This window comes from Frieseomelitta varia, unplaced genomic scaffold, assembly GCF_011392965.1.
Source record: "Frieseomelitta varia isolate USP_RPSP 00005682 unplaced genomic scaffold, Fvar_1.2 scaffold_828, whole genome shotgun sequence".
Classification (NCBI taxonomy): Eukaryota; Metazoa; Arthropoda; class Insecta; order Hymenoptera; family Apidae; genus Frieseomelitta; species Frieseomelitta varia.
The window spans coordinates 1-23,066 of NW_025110621.1; the positions used below are offsets into that span (position 1 = coordinate 1).

The following is a 23,066-nucleotide window of genomic DNA, read 5'->3' on the forward strand; positions in this document are numbered from 1 at the left end:
AAAAGAAAAAAAAAAAAAAAAAGAAAAAAGGAAAAAGAAAAAAGAAAAACAATCCCCGATTCGACCGATTAATTATACGACATTACCTTCAGCGCGTAAACTCCGAATCTGTGTCTCGAGGGGCCGGAACGCGTTCAGCGGCAGGTTCTCCAAGTAATTCCTACTAAGATCCAGCAGTCGTAGCTTCTTGAGCGGTCTGAACGCCTCGCTGGAGATGGCGTTGATCCAATTACCATAAAGATGCAGCTCCACCAGGCTGACCAGATTCTTGAACGTCACCTTGCCCACGATGCTGATTTGATTGTACGAGAGGTCCAATATCTGCAGGGACTTCAAGTCCTCTGGGAACTCGTCGAGCTCTTTCAGCAGATTGTGGGTCAGATTCAGGATCCTCAGATGCTCCATCCCTTGTAGCCTCTCCTTCGGCAGGATATCCAAGTTGTTGGTTCCCAGATGCAGAGTTAAGAGGTTGGGCAAGCTTCTAAATGCACCCGGCGACACTCGCGATATGCAATTCTGGCTCAAGTACAAGTGGAGTAGAGCAGGGAATGTCTCGAAGTCCTGGGACGTTACTATGCTGAGGTTCGTGCCTGATATGTGCACCTCTTGAAGAATCGGGTATTTCGCTTCCGACGGGAGAACGTGGATCCTGTTCAACGGATTTCTCGTTAAATTCAGCCAAGTTAGACCGGGAAGATTTTGCCCGGACAACGCCACCGCCGGTATTTGTCTGAATTTGTTCTCCGAAAGGTCGACTCTGCGCAGCATCGAGGAATGAGCGAAGAAATTCGCGGGAAGCGCGTTGAGATGGTTGTGACTGAGGTCCACGGAGACGAGGCAGGATAGATTGGCCGTGGCGAAGCCGGACATGGTCTCGATTCGATTGTGGCTTAGGTCCAATTCCCTCAGGTGTTTGAGGCTGGCGAAACTGGCCACGTCCACGTTCACGATCTCGTTATTGGATAGCGTGAGGATCTCCAGGTTCAAGGCGTCGGCCAAGGCCGAATACGGAATATCTTGGAATCGATTGTGGTCCAGTCTGATCTCCCTGAGGGACGCCAATCTGTCGAAGATGCCCGGGGGTAAATTCCGCAAATTGTTTTTGTTCAAGTGCAGCCGTGCCAGGTTTCGATTCAATACGAAGATAATCTCTGGTAACTGAGAGATCTCCGCTCTGTCCATGTATAATTCCTGCAGAGACGGCAGGCCGTTCAGGCTGTGCTCTGAGATTTGACTGAAATTGTTCCCGGATGCGACTAGAGTTCGCAGCCCTGAGACGTGCAGGTTGAACAAAGCAGGCGCCGTGAGGTGATTGTCGTCGAGATTCAAGTCGGACAAGTTATTGAGCTCACGGAACGCTCCGCTCTCTATACTTATGATGGAGCAGTTCTTCAGATTCAACGTTTTAATTGGCAGGCTATCTTGAAAGATGGCGTCGTGAAGGACGGTTAGATGATTATTCGCGAGATCCAGCACCTTCAGTTTCTTCAAAGCTGTCAGAGCGTAGGGATCCAACCGTCTGAGACCGTTGTCCTGAAGATACAATTCTTCCAATTCGTGCAGCTCGGAGAACGTCCGCGCAGTGATATGGCTGAGCTTGTTCATGCTCAGTTCGAGGAATTTCAGAGCCTGCATCGGTTGAAACGCGCCGTCCTCTATCCTGGATATCGAGTTGTTGGTCAGGTAGAGTCTCTCGACCAGCAGCAAATCCCTGAACAGCGGTGCCTGCAGATGCGTCAATTTGTTATGACCGAGCCACATGATCCTAACGGACGCCTGACCTCGTAGAGAGTCGTTGTGCAACACGGCCAGCCCGTTGCTGTCCAATTGAATGGAGACTAGCGAACTGCCGCCGGAGGACGACTCGGAGGCGGACAGCTGGAACACGTCGCCCAGAACGGCAAGCTGATTACCCTGCAGATTGACGTGTTGAAGACTGTGCAGCGTGCTCAACGCGCCCGTTTCCATGTCGGTGATGGCGTTGTTCTGCAGATGCAGCTCGAGCAACGACGGAAGCGGCGAAAAAACGCCGCGCTTCACCTCGGTGATGTTGTTGTCCTGCAACCGTAGCTCCCTCAGCTGATGCAATTTGAAGAAAGTGCCCGGCTGAAGCTCGTGAATCTTGTTGCCGTCGAGCGACAGGGAGGAGAGGTTCTCGCAGTGTTCGAGGAATTCCCGCGGCACCTTCTCGATGTAGTTGTTGCTCAGATGTAATTGAGCCAATTGGTTGAGACTAGTGAGACCTCTGCCGTCGATTCTTCTGATGGCGTTCTGCTGGAGATAGACAACCGCGAGACTCACGCTGCCGATAAACGCGTCCCCCGGGATCTCGAGAATATTGTTCTCCGCTAGGTACAATTCGCGCAATTCCGGCAACCTGGCGAACACCCCGCCGATGTAATGGATGTGATTATTGCTCAGCTCGATATTGCGCAGCCTCTCGTTTCCCTTGAACGTTGCCACGTCGAGAAACACGATCTTGTTGTAGCTGAGGTCGATCGACTCGAGCTCCTTGAGCGAGACGAACGCGTCTTTGTGGATCGTCTCTATGGAGTTGTAGTAGAAGGACAGCGTGTGTAAAATGGGGCAGGATCGCAGACAATCCTCGGACAGCTTCTCGAAGTTGTTGCTGCTCAAGTCTAGAATCAACAGCGAGCTTAGGTGACTGTAACTGTCGTCCGGCAACTCGGATATTTCGTTCCAGGCGAGCCTCAGGGAAGCGAGGCTCTCCAGTCTTCTAAGTGGCGCCATTGGGAACAGTTTCAACTTGTTCTCGGTCAGATCCAGATCACTGAGACTGTCCTCCAGCCCGGCGAACGCGTACTCCGAGATCTTTGATATCTGATTGCCCTTCAACGTCAGCTTCATCAGTTTCAACCCGTAGAAACAGTAAGAAGACAGGTCTTGTATCAAATTGCCCTCGAGGTCCAGAGCCGCGAGTTTACGCAGATCGGCCAACGATTTCTGCGGCACGTGGAGCAAACGGCTGGACAGGAGGGCCAACGATTCTAAACTCTCCTTGAGATACGCGAACGCGCCCTCGCTGATCTCTCGTAGCGACGAATGAGATATTTGCAGATGCCTGATCTGCGAACCAGGCGGGAAGCAGCCGTCCTTCAATTCCTCCACGGTTTTGTCCAATTCGTAAACGCTCAACGACTGAACCATTGTGCCCGTTCCTGCAAACGATCCGAAAAGATGCTGCCATTAATTTCACTAAATCACGATAATCGCGAGGAGGAACGTAGATGAACGATTAGATTCAAGCTCTTTAAATCTCGAGGCATTTTAAAATGATTTTAATTCGTCTGTGATTAACGCTTGCAAATATCGCAGGCCGATTCGATGAAATCCAACGGCACGGCGCAAGGAACGCTTTTGTCCCCCCCCATACATTTTCCATTATTGCAACCGTTGGTCAGCGGTTTCAATTCCGCTGTTTAATAATAGTCTGCGAAACAATAATAATAGTTTGTAAAACACAACAGTGCCATCGGTGTTGCGGAAACAAAACAGAATTGTTGGTCGTTCAACGACACATTTGATCGACTACGAATTTTGTATCCGTCGGTGGGAAACACATGCTCAATTTCCGGGCAAGCTGGCTCGACGTGTCGAAATGCAGCGCCCGACGAATCGGAACGGTTACTCTTTGAAGAAAGAAACCGTTTATTGCCTCCGATGGCACCGCCGTTATTGAATCAACCGGTACGTGACCTCGTCAAGAACTTGAAACGTTTAGAACGGCGCTGTCGCCGCGGCGTAGTGGCCCATTAAACCCTAATTGATCCGCTGTACAGGATTCGCGTTCCCTCCCTCCCTCTCTCACTCTCTCTCTCTCTCTCTCTCTCTCTCTCGCGCGCGCGCGTGCGTCCCGCCCCTCCTCCTTTCCTCCCGCCACCCGACAAATGGGCTACATTGTTATCCTGATTATAATAACAATCTCTCGGAGCGTGTTGGCGACGTGTTCCGATGTAGCTCGTTTCGTTAACGAATGAAAATTGGACTGCGAGGCGCGCTATATCGGGGGGAAAGTTTTTACGGCCGGGAACTCTCTCTCGCGCGTTTCACATATTCTCTCACACGGAGCGCAGCGCAGCGCGGCTCGGCTCGGCTTGGCTTGGCTCAGCTCTCGCGATGTTTGGCGCTGCGTTACGTTTCAAGCGTATCTCACGTATATCTCGCATGTATCTCGCGTGTACTCACCGGACGCGCTCAGAACGCTTAGCAGAGTGCTCCTCAGGGTGTCCTCGGTGGCTCCGGCGCATTCGAGAAAGAGGCCATCCTCGAAATTGTAACAAGGACAGCCGGGAATGGTTTCCGGGGGCGGGCACTCGGCTATCTGGCCGGTGATGCCCGTCGACGCGAAACTCTGCACCAGCAGAAGCTGCAGGATCAGCCGGAAGACGTTGGATGGTCTTCGTCGCCCCCGGGATCGCGTCATCGCGTCGTTGTCGTCGCCTCCGCTCGCGACCGGTCCTCCTGAAACGACAGAAACGCAGAAAGAATCGTTGAGACGATGGTTCCCTTTGAATTCGTTTCCTTATCGTTCGGCGATCGTAATTAAAAATTGCTTGACGAGTTTTATAGAGTAGGCTTCGAGGTAGGAATCGATTGTGCGATTGAAAGAGATTCTAAAGGCAGAATATCCGGACAAAAAAAGAGAAAGAGAGAGAGAAAGAGAGAGAGAGAGAGAGAGAGAGAGAAGGCAGAATTTCTTTAGAAAGTCCTTTGAAATAGCCTGTATATCGTCAATTATCGCGATCGATACAGCATTCCGGACGATAATGAACCAAGCCCGATAATAAGAGTGCCATCTCCACCTCTCTTTCACGATATTTTTTTCTCTCTCCCTTCGATCCTCTCGTCGTTCTTATTTGTCTTCGACATCGTCCACCGGACTGGAAAATATTAAGAGAGAAAGAGAGAAAGAGAGAGAGAGAGAGAGAAGGAGAGAGAGGAAACTGCCATTACCGATGTCTTGGTGTTCCGTCTTTTAATTACAACGAGCCTGAATGACTGCCGCGCAACGCTCACTGCGATTTAATAATCTTCTTGTTAGCTTAATGATAACGTCACTCCTTATCTGTTCGTTTCGTTGACGTTCCCAGAAATTGCACACACACCCTCGCCCCTCGGTGAACCGTACGCTCGTCCATCGTGTTATTTACTTGGCGTTAAAATGCGATCGCAACAACGAACCCTCCACCTCGTTGTCGTGTTCCTCTCGATAATTCTCGAGCTTCCTTGAGAATAGAATTTCCAACTCCGTCCGCGCCTCGACGTTAGCGATACTTTTTAACAGAAGTTTCAAAGTTTCGAAAAATGTAGTCGGAGAGGAGAAAAAAGTTTGTAGCGCGGATCAGAGAAAGAAAAAAGAGAGAGAAAAGAGAGAGAGTGAGAGAGAGTATTCGTCAGACGAGGGAATAAAGGTGAATCAAAAACCGGATAATTATAGCGAAGCGGGCTAACGCTTTTTATCCGGCACGTCGCGCTGCAGCCTCTACTAATTAAACGCTAATTAGCTAATGCAGGCTGGATTGTCAGGATCGAAAGGGGTCGGAAAAGAGAGAAACAGAGAGAGAGAGAGAGAGAGAGAGGGGAGGGGAGAGGGAATGCAGCCACGGTATCTTAACGCGCGTTTCCGCTCGGCTCGATCCGTTGATAATAATTTTGCAAGGAAACATCCTATCAAGAGGATCATTTAAATAGTCACCCGCGGTGACGTCGATGATTCCTAATGAGTCCCCGTCTGTGTGGCGTCCGGTTTTCATATACCGGAAACACGCGATTCAGTTATCGTGATGCTCTTACTTCTCTTATTTTGTTTTCACTCGTATTCTGTTAATATTCTGTTAATATTCTATTATGCTTCCCGTGTGTAAATTTGTTAATTATTGTGGAAAGCTCCACGTAACGTGTAGGTAACGAGTGATTCATTAGGTGTTACAACGACGAACGTTTAATTTTAACAACTCAAGCGTCTCGAACAATTCTCGCAGTTCGATGACTCGCTGGGGGAAATATTACTTAATTGATGCTGCAATCACGTAGGTCTTTTTATACGAGTTGCGGAGGCATGAAAATATAGGAGAACGTGTTACTGACAGTTGTGGTTTAGAAATTAGGTTTTTCTGACGAATGGCCAACGAACTTCTGGTGAAGAGTTTCGTGAATCTATTTATTAACCCTCGGATTTATTTAAAACTCTGATTGTTATATTTTTTAGAACAAATTTTTGGAGTTGAAAGGATTCAATTTTCGATATATTTTTTAAACAAATACAAATAGCTTCAACGTAGTTTGATTGATGCAATAATATCGACGTGTAAAAATATAGATAAACGCCTGTAATAAGAACTATTTTCTTCGTTACACTACACTGTTTCGAAAGCTCTGTTCTCGATCATTTATTCTCAATCCTCTTTCGATCACCGTTACATCCCGTGTAATCCGTCATTTCCTGCTAATCGATCAGCGTGTTAAGTAAAGTTTCGTCCTCTTGGTGAAATAATTTCTAGCTTTCGTTGACCGATTTCAGCGGTTATAGATTGCTCGGCCACCGTTAATGTATCACATAAATAGCGATCTTCCGGCGAGCCGCGCAGCCGGGACACACGGGTTTCCGTGCGAGACACATTCTGAATACAGCGATTTCCTGCAATAACAATCGCGGAATTATGCATGCCAGTTGTGTAGGCCGCGGATCTGACGCTCATTCTGTCGCATCTGCCGCACTGTGGATCATGGCTGGTACCAGCAGCCGAACGACAGGTGCGCCATGTACCTGAGAAATATCGGGCAATCTTCCGGGAGAGCGACCTCGAAAGAAACTCCGCAATTCCTTCTGAACCGTGTAATAAACTGCGAATGATCTCGTCACTTTGCTGTGAGATTAAAGCATTTAATAGCTGCGTTGCAACAACATAAATTTGTGGATTTTCTTATTAGGTATGGGTTAGGTTTTTCATTAGGTAAATTTAGATTTTTCATTGTTAATTTTTTTTATATCGTTAATTGCGAAGGAATCTTCCAATTTCTTTGACAATTTTTTAGTTAATTAAAATTTCTGACTTAACGAGTTTACAGAAATTCTGAAAGAACGTTGCGAGAAGTTCTCTGAAGTCTAACTATGTTTATAATACCGCGACGAACCAAACTTTCCCAGACCATCAAATTTCTGAATTTCTTGCGAAGCTTGTGTACATGATTTATTACTTAACTGGAAAGTTCCACCAATGACCAACGCTGCACTTAACGTGTTAAGATTTCGCTCTCCGGTGACCGCTAATTGAAAATTCGGAACAATCCGGGCGTGCACGAGCTCGTGCAAATTGATAAGTTTACCTTGTAAACCCGCCGATAAGTTTCGAGTTTAAGATGCTACGGAACTTAAATTTCGATACGCGGTATCTGTCAAGTTTATACGTTAAAGTGCTGTCTAATGAGTTCTGAGTCACCACCCGCCCCCTTGAGTTTAAATCCCGCTTGAATTACGCGTTCGGAGCGTTTAAGAGTGGAAATTCTACCTCTATTTCTCCTCGATCTTGACCTAATCCCCGTCCGACTCTCCGAGCTTCCTCCAACCGAGCTGAAAAATCGGCGAAACAAACAAAGTTTCTTCCCGGTTTCTTTTCTCGCTGAGCCGGCCGACTGAATACATATTCGTCGTGACGCAAGAAGCATAATTTCCGGGGCAAAATATAGAGGCGAGCGCCCCGAGTGCGGGATCTCTTTTTCACGATCTGCACGCCGAGTTTTCGACACGATGCTAACCCCCGTAACCACTCAGCGCGTTAAATGGCCTACCCGTGTTCCCCCGCCAACGTTCGTGCGGTCGAAACACAAAAAGCGCGGGAAACCATTCGCAGTTGCAGCTGCATAAAAACCGCTAGGGAACCGCTTATTTCGCGGTTTGCCTAGCGGTCGGTGTTGCGTAATTTTCTTCCCCTCGTATTCTCGTAGTTCCACTACGAGATAACGATAACTGCTACCACCGCGGTAAGATGTTCCCTCCACTTTTAATTGGAAATCGCAGTCCTTCGAGTGAAAACGATCGCGCGTTTTGCTGTTTGATGAAATGACAATTTACTGAATGCTACGTTGCAAGTGTCCTTGGTGGATAGTGAGGGACAAAATTGAATATAACACTCGATAAAATACAAAAAAGAAAATTTTGCCATCGTGTTACTGTTCGCCATTCTGGCAGATGCAAACAGTTTTCGTGGAGATCAGTTCTCTACCGCAGTTAATTTCAATGAAGAATTATCGATACTTTAAACTGTTGTAATTTCAGATTCTTAAATGATTTTATTTTAGAATTTTTCATCATTTTCTGTTCAGCTCTTCACTTATACATATGAATTTTAGATACGTGAGAGAACTCTGAAGTGGAAGGATCTTGAATTTTAGATGGCAAACACCAAAACCTTTGTTTGCAAGCTTCCATTGAAATTGTACTGTCGGTTTTTATGGTATGATAATTATCACACGCGTTATTGACGAAGCTTAACTCGCAGAACAATTTCGTTCATTCGTTCGTCTTTCGTCCTTTTAGACTTATCACTATTTTACTTATACTTATAGATTAAAATTCGTTTACTCGGATTAGCGATTAACTTTATGATTTTGATATTAAGCTCAACCATTTTGCAGTTTAACAGTAGCTACATAGAGGAAACAAGGGATCAAAGTTTGCATTACATCGAATAGATTTAATCCTGCAAGTGCTCTAGGTTCGCGTCATAAGCAGCAGTAGTACGATCAGTATGGTGCCGACTTTGCGGCCACGTATTTGGTATCTATAGCAAACACCATCGCATACCATTATCGATCGAATAGCTATAACATAATATTGTAATTCTCTATCAGTTCTCTAAATTCTACTTCTGTTTCAAACTCGTATTCACATCGTAAGTCGAGACTTTTTGCACAATTCAAAGCACGAGACGCTCATCTCGTTCGCTATAATTTGACATAAAAATCCAAACTTTCTTTTCCCTATTTTTATCTCTAATTCCTCCACAATTCTCCACTTTTTCTCTATAATTGCACAAACAAAGCACATAGGTACAAACTTTTGAAATTGGATTAATATTTTACAAATCCGATTAATATTTTACAAACTCGTCTATTATTTTTCGGATTAAACACCTCAAAAAAAAAAAAAAAAAATGTTTCACCTCGATCAATATCACGCGCAGTGATTTATTCGACGGGAGCAACGAATAAATAGAAAATACCCGATTGTCGCTAATCTGGTAAACGAGTGCAATATTCAATAAATTGTTAACACTTACAGATATCCCTGTCGCGAAGCTTCTCTTCTTTTATAACGCGAATTGTCGATCTATTCATATCACTGCCTCGCGAAAAGATTCAAGAAACGTTTCGACGTTTTCCCTCTCTTTCATATTTGTCTCGATTTATCCAACTTTCACAACCGATGTAAAGATTTTTTCATCCTTCCACACCCGTGTTGCGAGTTCCGGCTCCGGTACATCGAGCGAATTTCCGCTCTTATCAACGCGTTCGCCGGCAAGCTGCGGGAAAACGATGATCGATGCGCCGGAACGAGCCGGATCAAAACTCGCCGTGTACTTGGAACGTCTGATGGAAGACAGCCCGAGCCGGCGGGTGATCGTTCATGTCAGCGGACGCCTATTAGCGCGGACACGTTACCTCCATTTCCGGTACCGGTAATAACATCGCGAATTCCTGTCTGCCTTGGAACATTACTTCGCCGAGCAGGAGTTGTCGTTGCGCTGCGGTGAGGGCCGTACGACGCCGCGCTTGTAATCCCATAAAAGCCGCGCGACGCCGCTCCTTCGCGTAAACGCCGAGTTATTTTTTTTTTTTTTTTTTTTTTTTTTTACTTGCCACGAGTTGGACAGCAGCGCTCACTCTCTTAGCAGCGTTCTCCTCGTTGTCACGATACTGTTTCGCGATCATCGGCCGCGTCTCTGACGACGAGAACTCGGCACGACAAGAAGTCAACTGCGCGTTGTTCTCTTACGAGATTCGTAATTTGCTTGCGAAATGGGACGCGTGACTGATGTTTCTTGTCGTTGGACTTGTGGGTTTTCTACGTTTCTCTCGCTGTTAGTTCCGATTCGGAGGATAGTGGTCTTTCTCGTGGTCTAGCAACGATTAATAGTCGGAAATCTGTCTCCGAGCAAATAAACGTAGATGGATTTTGATTAATGAGTTTTGATTAATTCGACGACAGTTGACAAATTGAACACGCACTGCTGAATGAATTTCGGTAATCAGTGGCAATCATCCAACGATACCATTTGAATTGTACTTTCGAAACGCCAGTTAGAATCCAACGCTGAAATTTAATCTGAAAATTTCTCTACGCACGTTGGCGTGCTTTCGTCGTAACTGTCAAGTTAGTTGGAAAATCATCTTCCCAGCGGCGAGTAAACATTTTTGAGCGTCGTTTTCCTGGTCTCATTTCACGTACCACACAGAGATTAGAAGAGCTTATCCCGTTTCGTCTAGAACGAAACGTCCTCGCGGGGCTTAACAATCGGAGAAAATCTAGTTTCCTTTGCCCGCCGGTGCAAACAGAGAATTTCGAAGCAGCTGTTGAAGCAGCAGCATCGAGACAAGCTCGCGTTTGGCTGAACGTTTGGCCGTGGGAAAAAAGTGACGCGATCTCGGCATGATCCCGGCCCTCTGGAATTCAGATTCCTCCGGCACGTTTCGCCGTGATAAAACGGCAGAAACATTCGCGGAGGTCATGAATCCGTAAAAACGCGGAAGTTGAAACGCGCGTTCGGCCGAGCTGAAGCTCTCTCTTTCTCTCTCTCTCTCTCTCTTCCTGGTAAAACGGGTTGTGCCGCCGCTGCCTCGACCATTCGGAATAAAAACCGCCTCGTTTTTCACGGCGACGAACGCGTCTTCGTCGCGTTCGATTCAACTGCCGCATTGCCGCGTCTTTCTTTTGTTTTGTCCTTCTCGTTTTTCTTTTCTTCTCTTTTTTTTTTCGTCCCCCCTCGTGTGCCTCGTTCGCCGGCGGTTTTCTTGGTTCTTTTTTCTTCTCTCTCTCTCTTTCTCTCTCTGTCTTTCTTTCTCGCGGTCGTTCAATCTCATTCGCGACCGTTGATTGCGGCCCCGCACAAAACAAATATGAGATAAAAGTATTGTTTTATGCGACGGTATTGTCGGAACGGTTCCGACGAGCCGCGCGATTGTGAGAGCGGAACGAGCCCCGAATTGTTTCGAGACTTGAAGCGTTGAGTTTCGAACTCCGGCGTGACCGTGGTGAAAGAAAGTTTGAATTGGTCGTTGGAGCGTGAGCGATAAATTTGTTAACGCTTTCAACTGTTTAAATACATGCCCGCCATCGCTCGTCCGTATTTATGCTCCTCCTGGGAATCCGTCACTTGCCAAAAAATCATTCCGTTTGCCTACGATGCTTGTCCGCGTCATCTTCGTGTTCCTGACTTGATTCACCGTACGCTATTGAAACACCTAGCAAAAGTAGTTTATCGTTTCGAGTCAGGGATAAAACAAAGTCACGGAATGAAATAACTTCTACAACAATTTAACCTCAATTTCTTCAAATTTCATAGAAATCGTAAAATAAACTGTGATAAATTAAAAGTGATATTTCTTGTAAAAAGATGTAAATCCTTCAAATTTACGTTTGCCAATTTCGTAACGTAAATTGACGTGAAAAAAATTACGAGACGGGACGTGATGAATTAACTCAAACACATCGAATTTTCTTGGAGAATTTCTCCTCCCGTTATTCTCGCTCGTTATCAGCCAGTATCAACACGATATCCAGCCACGACGAACGAAAGAATCGGCGGGTACGATCACGTGGTGTACTCACGCGGAAGGGACAAGCTTGGAAAGTCGATCGGGAGACGCTTAAGAAATGGTTGACTCCGTGAGGGATTCCCGAGCATCGCTCGCCAGCCAATCGTACGAAGATTAATGTTTAAATTGAAAACGTTCCCCGAATCCCCAAGTGAGATCCGGCCTTAATCGGCCACTACCACGAAATAACCACCAGCAGTTACACAGTGGAACAGTTCGATGGTAAATAGAAAGTCATTCTAGGGCCAGGGTTCACCGGAGTTGGATCATCGTTCGTGCGTTCCATTCGACGCGTAACAGCTCGTGTAATCGGTAAGAGGCATTTGTCAGCGAAGATCCCCTCGGGGATTTTTTTACGAGGATCGAATCGATGAAGAGTCTTTAAAGAAACGTTACGTCGGGCTTTATGCGGCGAGATGTGCCTCGGGATAAAACGAAGGAGAAAGGAGGAGGATCTCCGAATTTGTTCGGGGAATGTTCAGTCGAATTTTTCTCACCGAATCGCTTTGTCGTACGTTTAGCATTATTTTCGTATATATTATAAGAATGAAATGTTGATATATGAGAAATAAAAAAGAAAAGGAGAAAAGAAACTGAAGCAACGAAGTATTTCACACTTTTAGAAATCTTGAGACAAAATTACACCAGGAATTACGAAACTTTTAGTTTCAGCAATGCCGAGAAGATACTCGCGCCACTTTAAATCATATCTTTTTCGTTATTCGACAAAATTTTTTAAATATCGTCTAGTATCAATTAATACAAAATTCAATATCGGAAACATTACCAGGGTTAATCCCAGAGACGGTTGTTCTTCACGTTTCAAATTCAAGAGTTGTGCGTAGACTGTACGATGGTTAATGGGAAAGGAAATATTTTTTGAACGGGAAGTGCATAACAAATACAAAGCAGGCGAGAGAGGAAGAGAGGAAACTGGCCCAAGGAAAATTGAAAATTTCACTCGGCAGAAAAATTATTTTCCCATTTTCCGTGAACTCGCGAACCGAGTTGAATCATTACACGATTCCCGGCGCGCGTTACGTCTCGTGCAACCGTTTGCGCGAGGAGAACAGTGTTTAAACGTAGTCGGAGGTTTTGATTTAAAATCCGTAATTAATAATTAAACAGCGGCTTATTTGTCAAACACTTGGAAGCGGTAGTTAAACTCGCTGTGCCAAATCGATCCGGCGGGAGGAGAAGAGGGGGCGTATTTAATTCAAGTAACAATAATACCGGCGTCGCTTGGCGCATTCGTGCCACCGGATTAAATTATAATTCATATCCTTCGGAGAATGAATCGCGCAAATAGAAGCGCGTAAACACGGAACTTGGCCGGATCGACGATCGCCACTGCGAATCTTGCGATGCGGAATTTATCGGTAGACCGGCCAATCATTCTGCCGCGATAAATTCTATTTATTTTATTTCTGTTGAAAGAGGCGAGAGCCTCGTTTCGACGATTCGTTTCTTCGGCTCGTTCCAGATTCCGTTCTATTACATTAAGAAGAGTTATCGAGAGAGCCGTGAGCGTGATTTCAAAACGAGGGACAGGGAACGCGGGGCATTATCTCATCGAAAATTAATTAAACGGCGCAATCGAACGATAGCCTAGCGAAAAAAAGAAAGAAGAAGAGAAAAGAAAGGAAAACAGGATCTGGCAGTTGGACTTGATTTCAAGGAGTATCGGCGCACGACTATGAGAAGGCTAGTCAGCGCTATTTCATTTGCTCGCGATTCAGAGCTTACAGAGAGAGCTTTTCTGGCGTTCTGGTGTGCGCCGCTGCGCTTGCCTCGCCGAATCGAAGCTTCAAAAGATCGTCCGATTGCAGGGAGCACAGCCACTCACGATCAGAAAGGGATCGACTTCTCGCGGATATTGCTCGCCGGTGCATCGGCTTTTAACTGGTTTACCTTGTTCTCCGGCGGTGGCGGAGAAAGGTTAAAGGCCACGAATTCAGTCAGCCCCTGGCTGGAAGAAGCTTCCAATTTCCGCGTTCTCGCGTCCGCCTATCCTCTTTCAAACGTTTTCGCTCCGCTCGATGGCGGAGATCTTTCTCCGGCGGCAAGTGACTCCCGTGGAATCTCGGAAACTGCAGGTTTAAGTGAATTCGAACCGCGCCAGCTAGCTAAGATTACCACCTCCCCAATTTCGTCTTTCGTTCGCGCGATCACCCGTCCTCTTTCTCTAAGCAGCTCGCTACGGAATTCCTCGAACGCCTTGGGATCCTTTTCCTCCCGTCGGTTTCAGTTTTTCCTTCCTATTCGTTGCTTCGGAATCGGCCAGTTTCAACGCGAACAGAAGACTTTTACCCGTGTACGCGCGAATCGTTTATCCTGGCTGATCGTATTCGTCGAGTATGTACCGTACGTGTATACCCGAGCCATCGTCTGGGATAGCAGCAGGCTCGTTTGAAATAGAACTCGATGACGAACTCGGCTCGTCGCTTGACCCAAATCGAGTCAAGATTATGACGGTTAGGGGAACGTCTTTCGAGATCTCTCGATTCGGTATAGAAACGATCCTCGGGCAAACAGAGATTAACGATGTACCAGTTCTCTCTGATCCTTGGGCTTAGGCGAGGCCGTGATATGTTCTCCTTTGATTCTCCGAGTCTTAGTTTGAGTTATACTCGAAAGATCCACAGTGCCTCGAGGGGTGGTTATTTTCCAACCAAGTTCTCCACTGGGTCATTTAGTTGGGCTGGGTTGTCCGATGTTAATCAAGAAGGAGGACACTCTCTCTCGGGGATCGTCATTTGTTCGTTGAGTTTCCGCCAGCGTGGAAACGAAACGAGCTTGCACAGTTTCGCTCCGGTTATAATTGCGAACGAGTGAAATTTCCGAAGCTTTGAAGTCGTCGCCGCCATTCCGGTTATACGTATATATATACGCTATGTTCTCGTTTACGATTAATTAAAACGCACAGCAGACGGGCCAAGTTTCCCGGCGTTCACGCGAATGTTTTCAACCACGTGGCACGGTCTATTTACACGAGCTCTAGTTACGATTGCCCCGATGAAGGATCGGCTCGGACTTGTCCGAGACTCAGATACAAAGCACAAGGATAATAAAAATGATAGAGAGGGGACGTTTGTCGATTGGCAAAGTCAAAGCTGCACCGGCTACGCCGGAGGATTAATTAGGCGAAGTATGGAGCGGATTATAAAGAGTCGGAAGACTCTTGAGGATTTGTCAAAGCGCATTAAGCGTCGCGCGCAAAAGAAATCGCGTGCCTGTTTTTCTTTCAATTATAATCCACGATAAATACGGCTGGACGTATTCTCTGTGACGTTGAAAACAGGTTATTCATCTATTTCTTTTTGCGGAGAAATTCATACGTGTGACAGGATGAGGATATTTGAAACGTATTGATGGAGGAAAATAGAAACTTCTTCGAGTATTTTATTAAGTGGAATTAAAATTTTAATTGATAGTGAGTAATGTCGTCTTTGATACTGTGCAAAATTTTATTTAAGGGTCAATACAGTTTTAATCTGTAATGTAATTTAGCAACAGGCACTAAATGTCAATACATTTAACTGATATATAGCTTATGTTAAACGTTTATTAAATCTGAAGAAAAACGACATACTTATGGGTAAAGATCTTCTCTCGCTGGAACGTTAATTTTGAAGTTCTCATTAATTTTTAGGACCATCTACTAGATCATTGGACTCTATCTAGCCAAACCGAAAATCAAGCAATCAGTGCGGTATATACAATAGCAGTTAGATGTAAAAGTCTGTATTGGATTCTGTCGAAAGAAACCCAGTTGATTATAATTGGAGGGAAACTGTTGTACCGTCAATGGCATCGCGTACAAAATTAATCAGCCTCTTTCCGTCCTTTCGTCAACTGTCCACTGTTGATTCGATTCAGCCGCGTTTTAATCTCAGCCGAGCCGATTTCTCGCGATTGGAAATCGCCGCGCGTGCCAGCTCGGTTTCTATAATGGCGGGACGGGGTATCTCCATCGCGTGGATTAAAGCGTCTTTTTGCTTCCGATAGACAGCTGTCGAACGAGATGAACCGGCCGCGGGGGAATCCCGTGTTTCTCGAATTAGCCGAGTCGCGTTCTCCATGCTTCTTCCGCTAGGCAACACAACACATCGCTTGGAATATCTCACTGGGTGGGAGCGAACCCAGGACGAGTGCAGACGTGATTTGAATACTTCGAGTGTCGATAGGATCCAGGGACGGAGCAGTTTCGCATGCCCTTTCTTTCTTCTCCGTGGAAACGCACGGAGTTTATTCCTCGAGTTTTCAATTTTTCGTCGCTTTGGAATTTTTTAACGTTTTAAAATACCACGGAATCTGCGAAACGAGGTGTTGTTAAATAAATAAGAATCACTGCCGTCACTGTCGTGTTTCAATTCATAAAATCAATCGGCTTGGAGGTACAATACACAGTGTTCTTGTGTATTTTCTTTCACCATATAAAATTCAACGACAATTATTTCAACGCACATCCGTCGTTAACGAGAATTTCGAAACGAGTAGATGACAAATATCTTTGTGATCTATCAAGCGTGGATCAAAATTCGTCAGGTCAGCGATGGAATTCACGCGCTGCTCGATTCTCGCTCGTCCGTACCCTCTTTGAATATTCCATTAATTAACAATTTTCGTTTTCCCGAAGAATGCCGGAGCGCAAACTTCCATCCGGGCGATCGAAGTTTGCGCGATTCGTTGGCCGTTTCCTTCCGGGCAAACAGGCGCGTGGCGCGCCTCTTCAAACAGCCCTCGCGACGATCCACCGAGGCTGAATATTGAATACGTTCGTCAAGTCGGTAGCGGGAGTTCCGGAGAATCGGACGGAAACAAATGGCAGATATTCCGGCGGAAAGTGGTGGCGGTCGATCAGCGAAAGTCGAGGCTGGTCGTACGATCGAGGCGTGGGTGGAAACGACCTGGTCCACCGGATTCCACGGCTATTGCCCACATATGTAACCCCCTTTCGGCCTCGTTCCTCGGAAATCGCTGATCTTCGAACAAGCGAGCGTGTCCCCGTCGAACCTGGTCTCTCGCCTAACCTGAAGTAGTTGCCTCCTCTCCTCCGCCTCACCTTACGTGGAATAGTTTCGCTCACGATAGCTCTCGAGGATTTACTGCCCCTCTTCGTCGTCGGGCAACGTGCAGTGACTTGAGGGATGGCGCGCGTTTCGATAGGAGCCAGGACAGGAAACACACTCGTCGCTCGGGCGATTTAAACTTCGCCTGATTCAGGAGTTACATCCGCATGTAAGGACGAGGAACCTTCTCTCTTCAGCGTGTATCATGCCGACTACTACCGTTTCTTTCTTTGACGACACAAGTCGACCCTCTTTCTCGATCTAGATGAGAATCGTGACGCGGCGCGATTGTTCGAAACACGAAACATTCCGGGGGTTGATTTTGCGTGTGCTCGCGAAAGGAAGTTTAATCGAGGTTCTTGTATACCGTCTGCTTCTCGTGGGTATTCCAGTGAACGAAAGCCGAGGAAGTTGATTGCCGGGAACGTGTAATTAATTTTTCCCCTTCTTTCTTTGTTGCTTCTCTTTCTCTTTCATTTATCTACGTTGCTCTTTGTAACGTGTCTCTGTGGATATTGGACGGACGATTTTCTTAATTGAGACAATTTGCGTAGTGACGAGACTTGTTATCTCCGATATGTCGAGTTTACACGTGCAAAAACTGCAAAGCTTTTTACGGAGCAACTGTTTTAAAATTCAATACATGGTCGGTCGAAACTGTTGATGAAATTGTCCTTTTATTTCACGTATATCGATTCAAACGCGCGTCTTCGTTAAATCTAGATTTTCAAATACTATTTGAGAATCGGGGAAATACGCGATCGTCGTTCGTCGGCTAGTGGATTGTTATAAATTTCCGCTCTCTCGCGTATAATACGTTCGTTCTGTTCAGCCGTTTGTCTGTATCTCACATCTGCATTTTCGATTGTACCAGAAAGTTCGTATTAAAGCGCCGAATCTCCCGTTATAATGCCGTCCGTGCAAAATTCTTACACATCCCGGCGGAGCAATGGACGATCCTCCATTCCCCGCAAAACCGGAGGACTCTGACCACCGGAGCAATCCTGATTGATTCGCGGCCAACAACGCGACAACCGCAATCGATCAAACGCCGATATACGCCGCCTCTGCTGCTGCTGCTGCAGCTGCACGCAGCTGCATGTTCGGGCCGAGTGCACAGTCTGGCCGAAAAATCAGCGTCAGTCGGGGAACGAGAGGATTCCAGCTGATTGCCAGGTTTCTGCTGGCGAACACCGATTACCCGGCTCGTAGCCGAGTACCGATCCGCACAACCGACTATCGAACTGCCGCCGATAAATCCTCAGAAGTTTAAAGGACGCCGTAATGGATTCCGGCTATATATCTCTTCGGGAGAGACGAGAGCTGTGCTGGTACGTGGATTCGGATCGACGGTCGATCTCCCGTCCCGGATATTCCCGACGATCGAAAATTTTTGCAACCGGCCGCGCGAATCTCCCCCTCGATCGTCGGGCGAACCTCGACGATTATCTTCGCTGTCTTTTTTTAGTTTACGAGTCGGTGGTGTGCTCGGCTGGACTAGAGTGGTTTGGTGGAAGGAGGAGAATAAGGAGGAGGAGGTTTTCTTTCGCGAGGAAATCTGACGGAAATTGGCCGGGGTCGAGCGAGTAAAACGGAATGTTACAGCCGAGTCGTAAAACACGGAATGGCTGATGGGAGATACACACGGGCAGGCGACGCGCGAGGTCTGGTCTTTTTTTTTTTTTGGTTATATTTACCGGTTTTTCGATTCGTGACGAACAACCGATGCCAGATTCGTCTGACGGATGATCCGCTCGCCGTTCCGGGCCGATATTGTCCGAGACAATAACGTATCACTTTCAATTCGGTTAATGCGCGATTCCTGGTAATGTGTTTCCCGGCGTGCTCTGTCGAATACGGGGAAATACAAATAGCGCGTGTTGTTAAGTAATTTGCTAAATGAACACACAGCCGGGCACGGTATCGAATTGACAGGTTCGTGGAAATTGCGTTTCTTACAGTCGTCGGTCGTATCGGGAAATGTGACGTTGTCGACACAACGTACGGAGATAGAGACAGATGCACGTAATCGTTGAAAAATTGGAACCCGAGAAATTGGAAGTTGGAATTTATTCGTTGGGCGAGACGCAAGGGAACTCGCTTCGAGACTGGCAGTTTTTAGACGACAATCTAACTCCTTAGTTTCTCTACTCGGCGTAATCCCCTTGCGGTAAGACCCGCGGAGATCGATATCGCTCGCGATACACAGGAATTCCCGCGTAATCGTGAACGATGGCGGGCTAATTGGCTTCGAACTTGCCGGATTCCTTGAAATACTAGATGGATCTACAACAGCCTGATAGCTACCACGTCTAATACGTTTGCCTATAATGAACCGGATGGAAACGGAACGCGGGACCTCTTGCGAAAAGTAGAATTACTTGTTACGATTCTCTTTCTCGTGAATATATTCTCCGTTCGTTCGTCAAGATGTCTCTATTCATCCACTTCTACTCATGTCACGGTGTATTGCTAGTTCTGTATCGTTCGGTTACATTTTCCTCCGTGGTATCCACGGTATTACGCGACGGTGAAAGAAAGGGGCTAATCCCTTGAAATTACTATGAATAGAGATCGCACGTAGATATATATACTCGGCTGGCACAGGTTTATTGCGCATGGCTAATTAATCCATCCAGATATCTTCGTTATGCTTCGTACGCGAGTCGCCAGCAAGTCCTTTTTATACCTCGTGAGCGATTCAAGAAGAAAGAAATGGAGAAATTTTTAACTTTTTCTTCTTTTTTTTAAATGTACGATCGTTTTTTTTTTTTTTTTTTTTATGTGAGCATGATTTAAAGGTAAAGTAGATGTTACGGCGCAAAGATCGTTTTACGATCAGCGTTCGTGAAGGGCGAGGAATGAATAATTAATACTTTGAGGGGACAAGTTGTCATCGGGCAGACGCAAACGAAATTAGATACAGGCTGCAAAAGACTGGCCGCGTAAAAGAGATCGCTATCATCGTGACACGATGACTTTGGCGTTCAAAGTCTGCTTACGGTCCAGTGAGCTGTGCAATATGCATGAACTTGGCGCGAAACGCTCTGAAGATCCGTTGATTAACACCGAAATTGGAAAGCATAAAAAGCAGTAATGTTACAAGCTATATTTTTTCTAATTTATCGCGAATTTTGCGCGACGTGGTTAGGACAAACGAATATACGACGCGGGAATATATACGCTAAACGAATATATACGCTTTTTTGTTAGAACGAGCTTATAACGAAATCAGCGTATTTTATCACATTTTACTTTATATCGCGAGAGGAGTTCATTCGCTTTTTGAGAACTGAACGAACACACGCTTCGACGAACAACTTTTGAAATAGCAATCTTCCACTTTTATCCAAAGATCTTACCTTTAGATTCTGTTTGTCGAAAACTGTCTACTCGACTATTTTTAAAATGGCAAACATTCTGCATTTAGACTTGTCGAGAACTATGTCACGTGTCACAAAGATAGGTGAGGCGAGACTCGCGCGATTCATCCGTTCGAGGTTGCAATCTTTCGTCTACATTCCTATCGTTTTCACCTTCGTCTCGTTTTCGATCGATGTGAGCGAGCGGAGAAGAAAGACCAGAGCCGGTCGATTAGCCGGATGAGACGAGCGCGTGCTTGCGCCGGGACGACACGAGAGACCGTTGGCGTTTATTAGAAACGGAATTCGACTTCATCCGGACGACGGAGCTTTGAACGAGTCGAATTCGTTTCACAGTCGTTTCTTCCTCCTCCTCCTCCTCCTCCTCCTTCTCTTCTTCTTCTTCTTCTTCTTCTTCTTCTTCTTCTTCTCTGTCTCCTTCGTGTCTCGGTTCGTTCGTTTCGGCTTCGGGAGACGCAATGGAGATAGAACGGTAGAAAGAGAGAGAGAGGGAGAGAGAGAGTGAGTGAGTCAAGGGTAGAAAGGAAACGGTGGGCTGCCGAGGAGGGTGAAAGGATAAAGAATCCCCGTGGACGGGTTAAAGTATGGCGTAGTACAAAGAGCCGGAGCAGCTCAGCACTTTGAAAAGAAATATCGCCCGGGAGATAGGAAGGGCCGCTTCAGAAGAAGAAGAGACGAAGAGGAGAGAGAGAGAGAGAGAGAGCCAACCAAGGAGAAACATCGATAAAAGGAGACAGAGGAAACGCGTGTAGCGGCGACCGGATACGAATAAAAGAATGACTGAATATCGATTCGGCTGCGCGTATCCACGCCTAACTCTTTTCAAGTCTACTGCCAGAGCAGCGCATCGGCGCGGCATGGCGCGGCGCGCAATTCCGACGATCGTTTATTCTACCGTGGACAGTTTAATCGGTCCCCCCATGGCTTTAATCGGTACCACCTCGTTGTTTATTCTGGCGAGTCTGGACCACCTTCTGGCTCGTCTGCAAATTACGCGACAGGTTGTTGCGTCGCACAGCGCAGAACGATGTGAAACGGAGTATCCAATCTTCGAGACTCGAAGGTGATTCGTGAATCGGCATGACGCGTTGCGATTGTGCGTTTATGGTTATTCGGAGTTGCACAGTTTATTTTCCAAAATGTGGATCGACAGGATTGGCATTGTTGCATCAGCGTGTTGTTATTTCAAAGTATGGGGACCGTAATTGATTATACAGGATGGGCCAAAAGTCACTTTCCACTAAAACAGATTTTTAAATTTGCTCTGGCAGTCAACATTCGAGAGAAATAACTTTTAAAACATGATGCTTGAACTTAAATTTAATTCAATGAAATTGGTTTTTTTTCTTATATTTTGATGTTTTATTAAAAAGAAAGGAACTTTTATATTTCGGAATAAAACTTGTAATTATAATACTATCGTACGTGTGAGAAATGTATACAAAAAATTCCTGAGCCATAAGAATAAGAAAGCTAACGACAATGTTGTCTTTAAATGCAGAGTTTTAAACTAAAAAGAGTTGCTGAATAAATAAATGATCGATACCTCGTCACTCGGACTCAACAGGATTAACCATCCATCTTCATGATACAGAGTTCTCCTTCTCGTTGAACGCAATGAGATTCAAAAGCGAGATCGCGCGGACTGGTTAAAATCCGATCGGATAACGGCGGCAAGAAGAACCGGAAAGTTTTATTAAATCAGATGGAAGTGCGCGAACCCGGGTACACCCGGCAGGTAGGTTAACTCGGCAGCAGAGAATTTTATTAAAATTCACCCATAGCGATTGTTGAATCGTAATGCGATGGCGAGCAGATGGATCGACACGGTCTCTCGATCTGCATACGTTCTCGCTGGAAGTTGATGGAGAGAAAAGAACGGAGATTGGCGAATTTCCGCGACGGGGGTGGGACACACAATTTTCGTTGTCTGCCTCCTCGCGGTGCTAGAAACAATGCTTCGACTTTCAACGGAAGATACATGGAACTCGCCGTGAAACTTTCCGCGATAAATATATAGTAAACGTACGAGTAACGTACGTTTATGGAATTTTTCTAGCTATATTTTTTCGGATGGCGGTTGGCCATCTTCTCCCTGATCGTGGATGAAACTTGTCCGGGTCTCGTTACGTTTGCATCAACGTGTGCAAATCGCAGCGGGCCGAACTTTGAATTGAACTTTTCGCGAAACGGAAGAATCCGAAGCCGCGATACTCGCGCGTTAAACCGAACGGAAGCACGCGCGGCCACGTGTAGCCGGCTCGCATAAATTAGTAGCCCGGCTTCGCGAAAGTTGCCCCGGGACGATCATAATGGACGACGCTCTAAAAGTGGCACGGCCGAAGTTGCCGTATAAATTAGAGCAACTTCGCCGTAAACAAGATGCACGCCGGCCTTTTCTACGCTCGGGTAGAACAATCGGGAGAGGAAGTATTTATCGTCCGTAGCGTACGCCAAATAGCAGGGCGATCACCGAGAAACGAGTTTTACGAGGAGTTTCTGTTGCTCGCCACCCTCCTCGCTGAACCGACGATTCCGCTTAGCTCGAAACTCTTTACGTATTGCTGATCAAACAGTCGTACACTTTGTCTTTCGGCCGACCCTTATTCCAATCCATTTCCCACCGAAACGACCGACCGTCTGATTTTTGAAGGAAATTCTCCTTTCGCTCGTCCGGCGTTTGGAACTAGGATCGGAAGAACGGCGATCTAGCACCGGTTTACCGAAAGATTTTCGCGAGAAGCGAAAATTTGCGAAATCTGGAAATTCGCTGAAT

The 23,066-nt window shown here is 46.2% G+C and overlaps 1 protein-coding gene across 5 annotated transcripts in view; it reads right to left on the bottom strand.

Moving 5' to 3' along the window:
• Positions 1-34: 34 nt before the first annotated feature.
• Positions 35-23,066, bottom strand: part of LOC122536389 (chaoptin-like) — a 105,626-nt gene continuing 82,594 nt past the window's right edge. For all 5 annotated transcript variants that reach the window (XM_043668743.1, XM_043668739.1, XM_043668740.1 and 2 more), the window contains 2 exons: positions 4,207-4,482; positions 35-3,179 (listed from right to left, as the gene is read on the bottom strand). In XM_043668743.1, the coding sequence (XP_043524678.1) occupies positions 73-3,179; positions 4,207-4,444 (3,345 nt within the window). In that variant the 5' untranslated portion in view covers positions 4,445-4,482 and the 3' untranslated portion in view covers positions 35-72. The remainder of the gene's footprint in view (positions 3,180-4,206; positions 4,483-23,066) is intronic.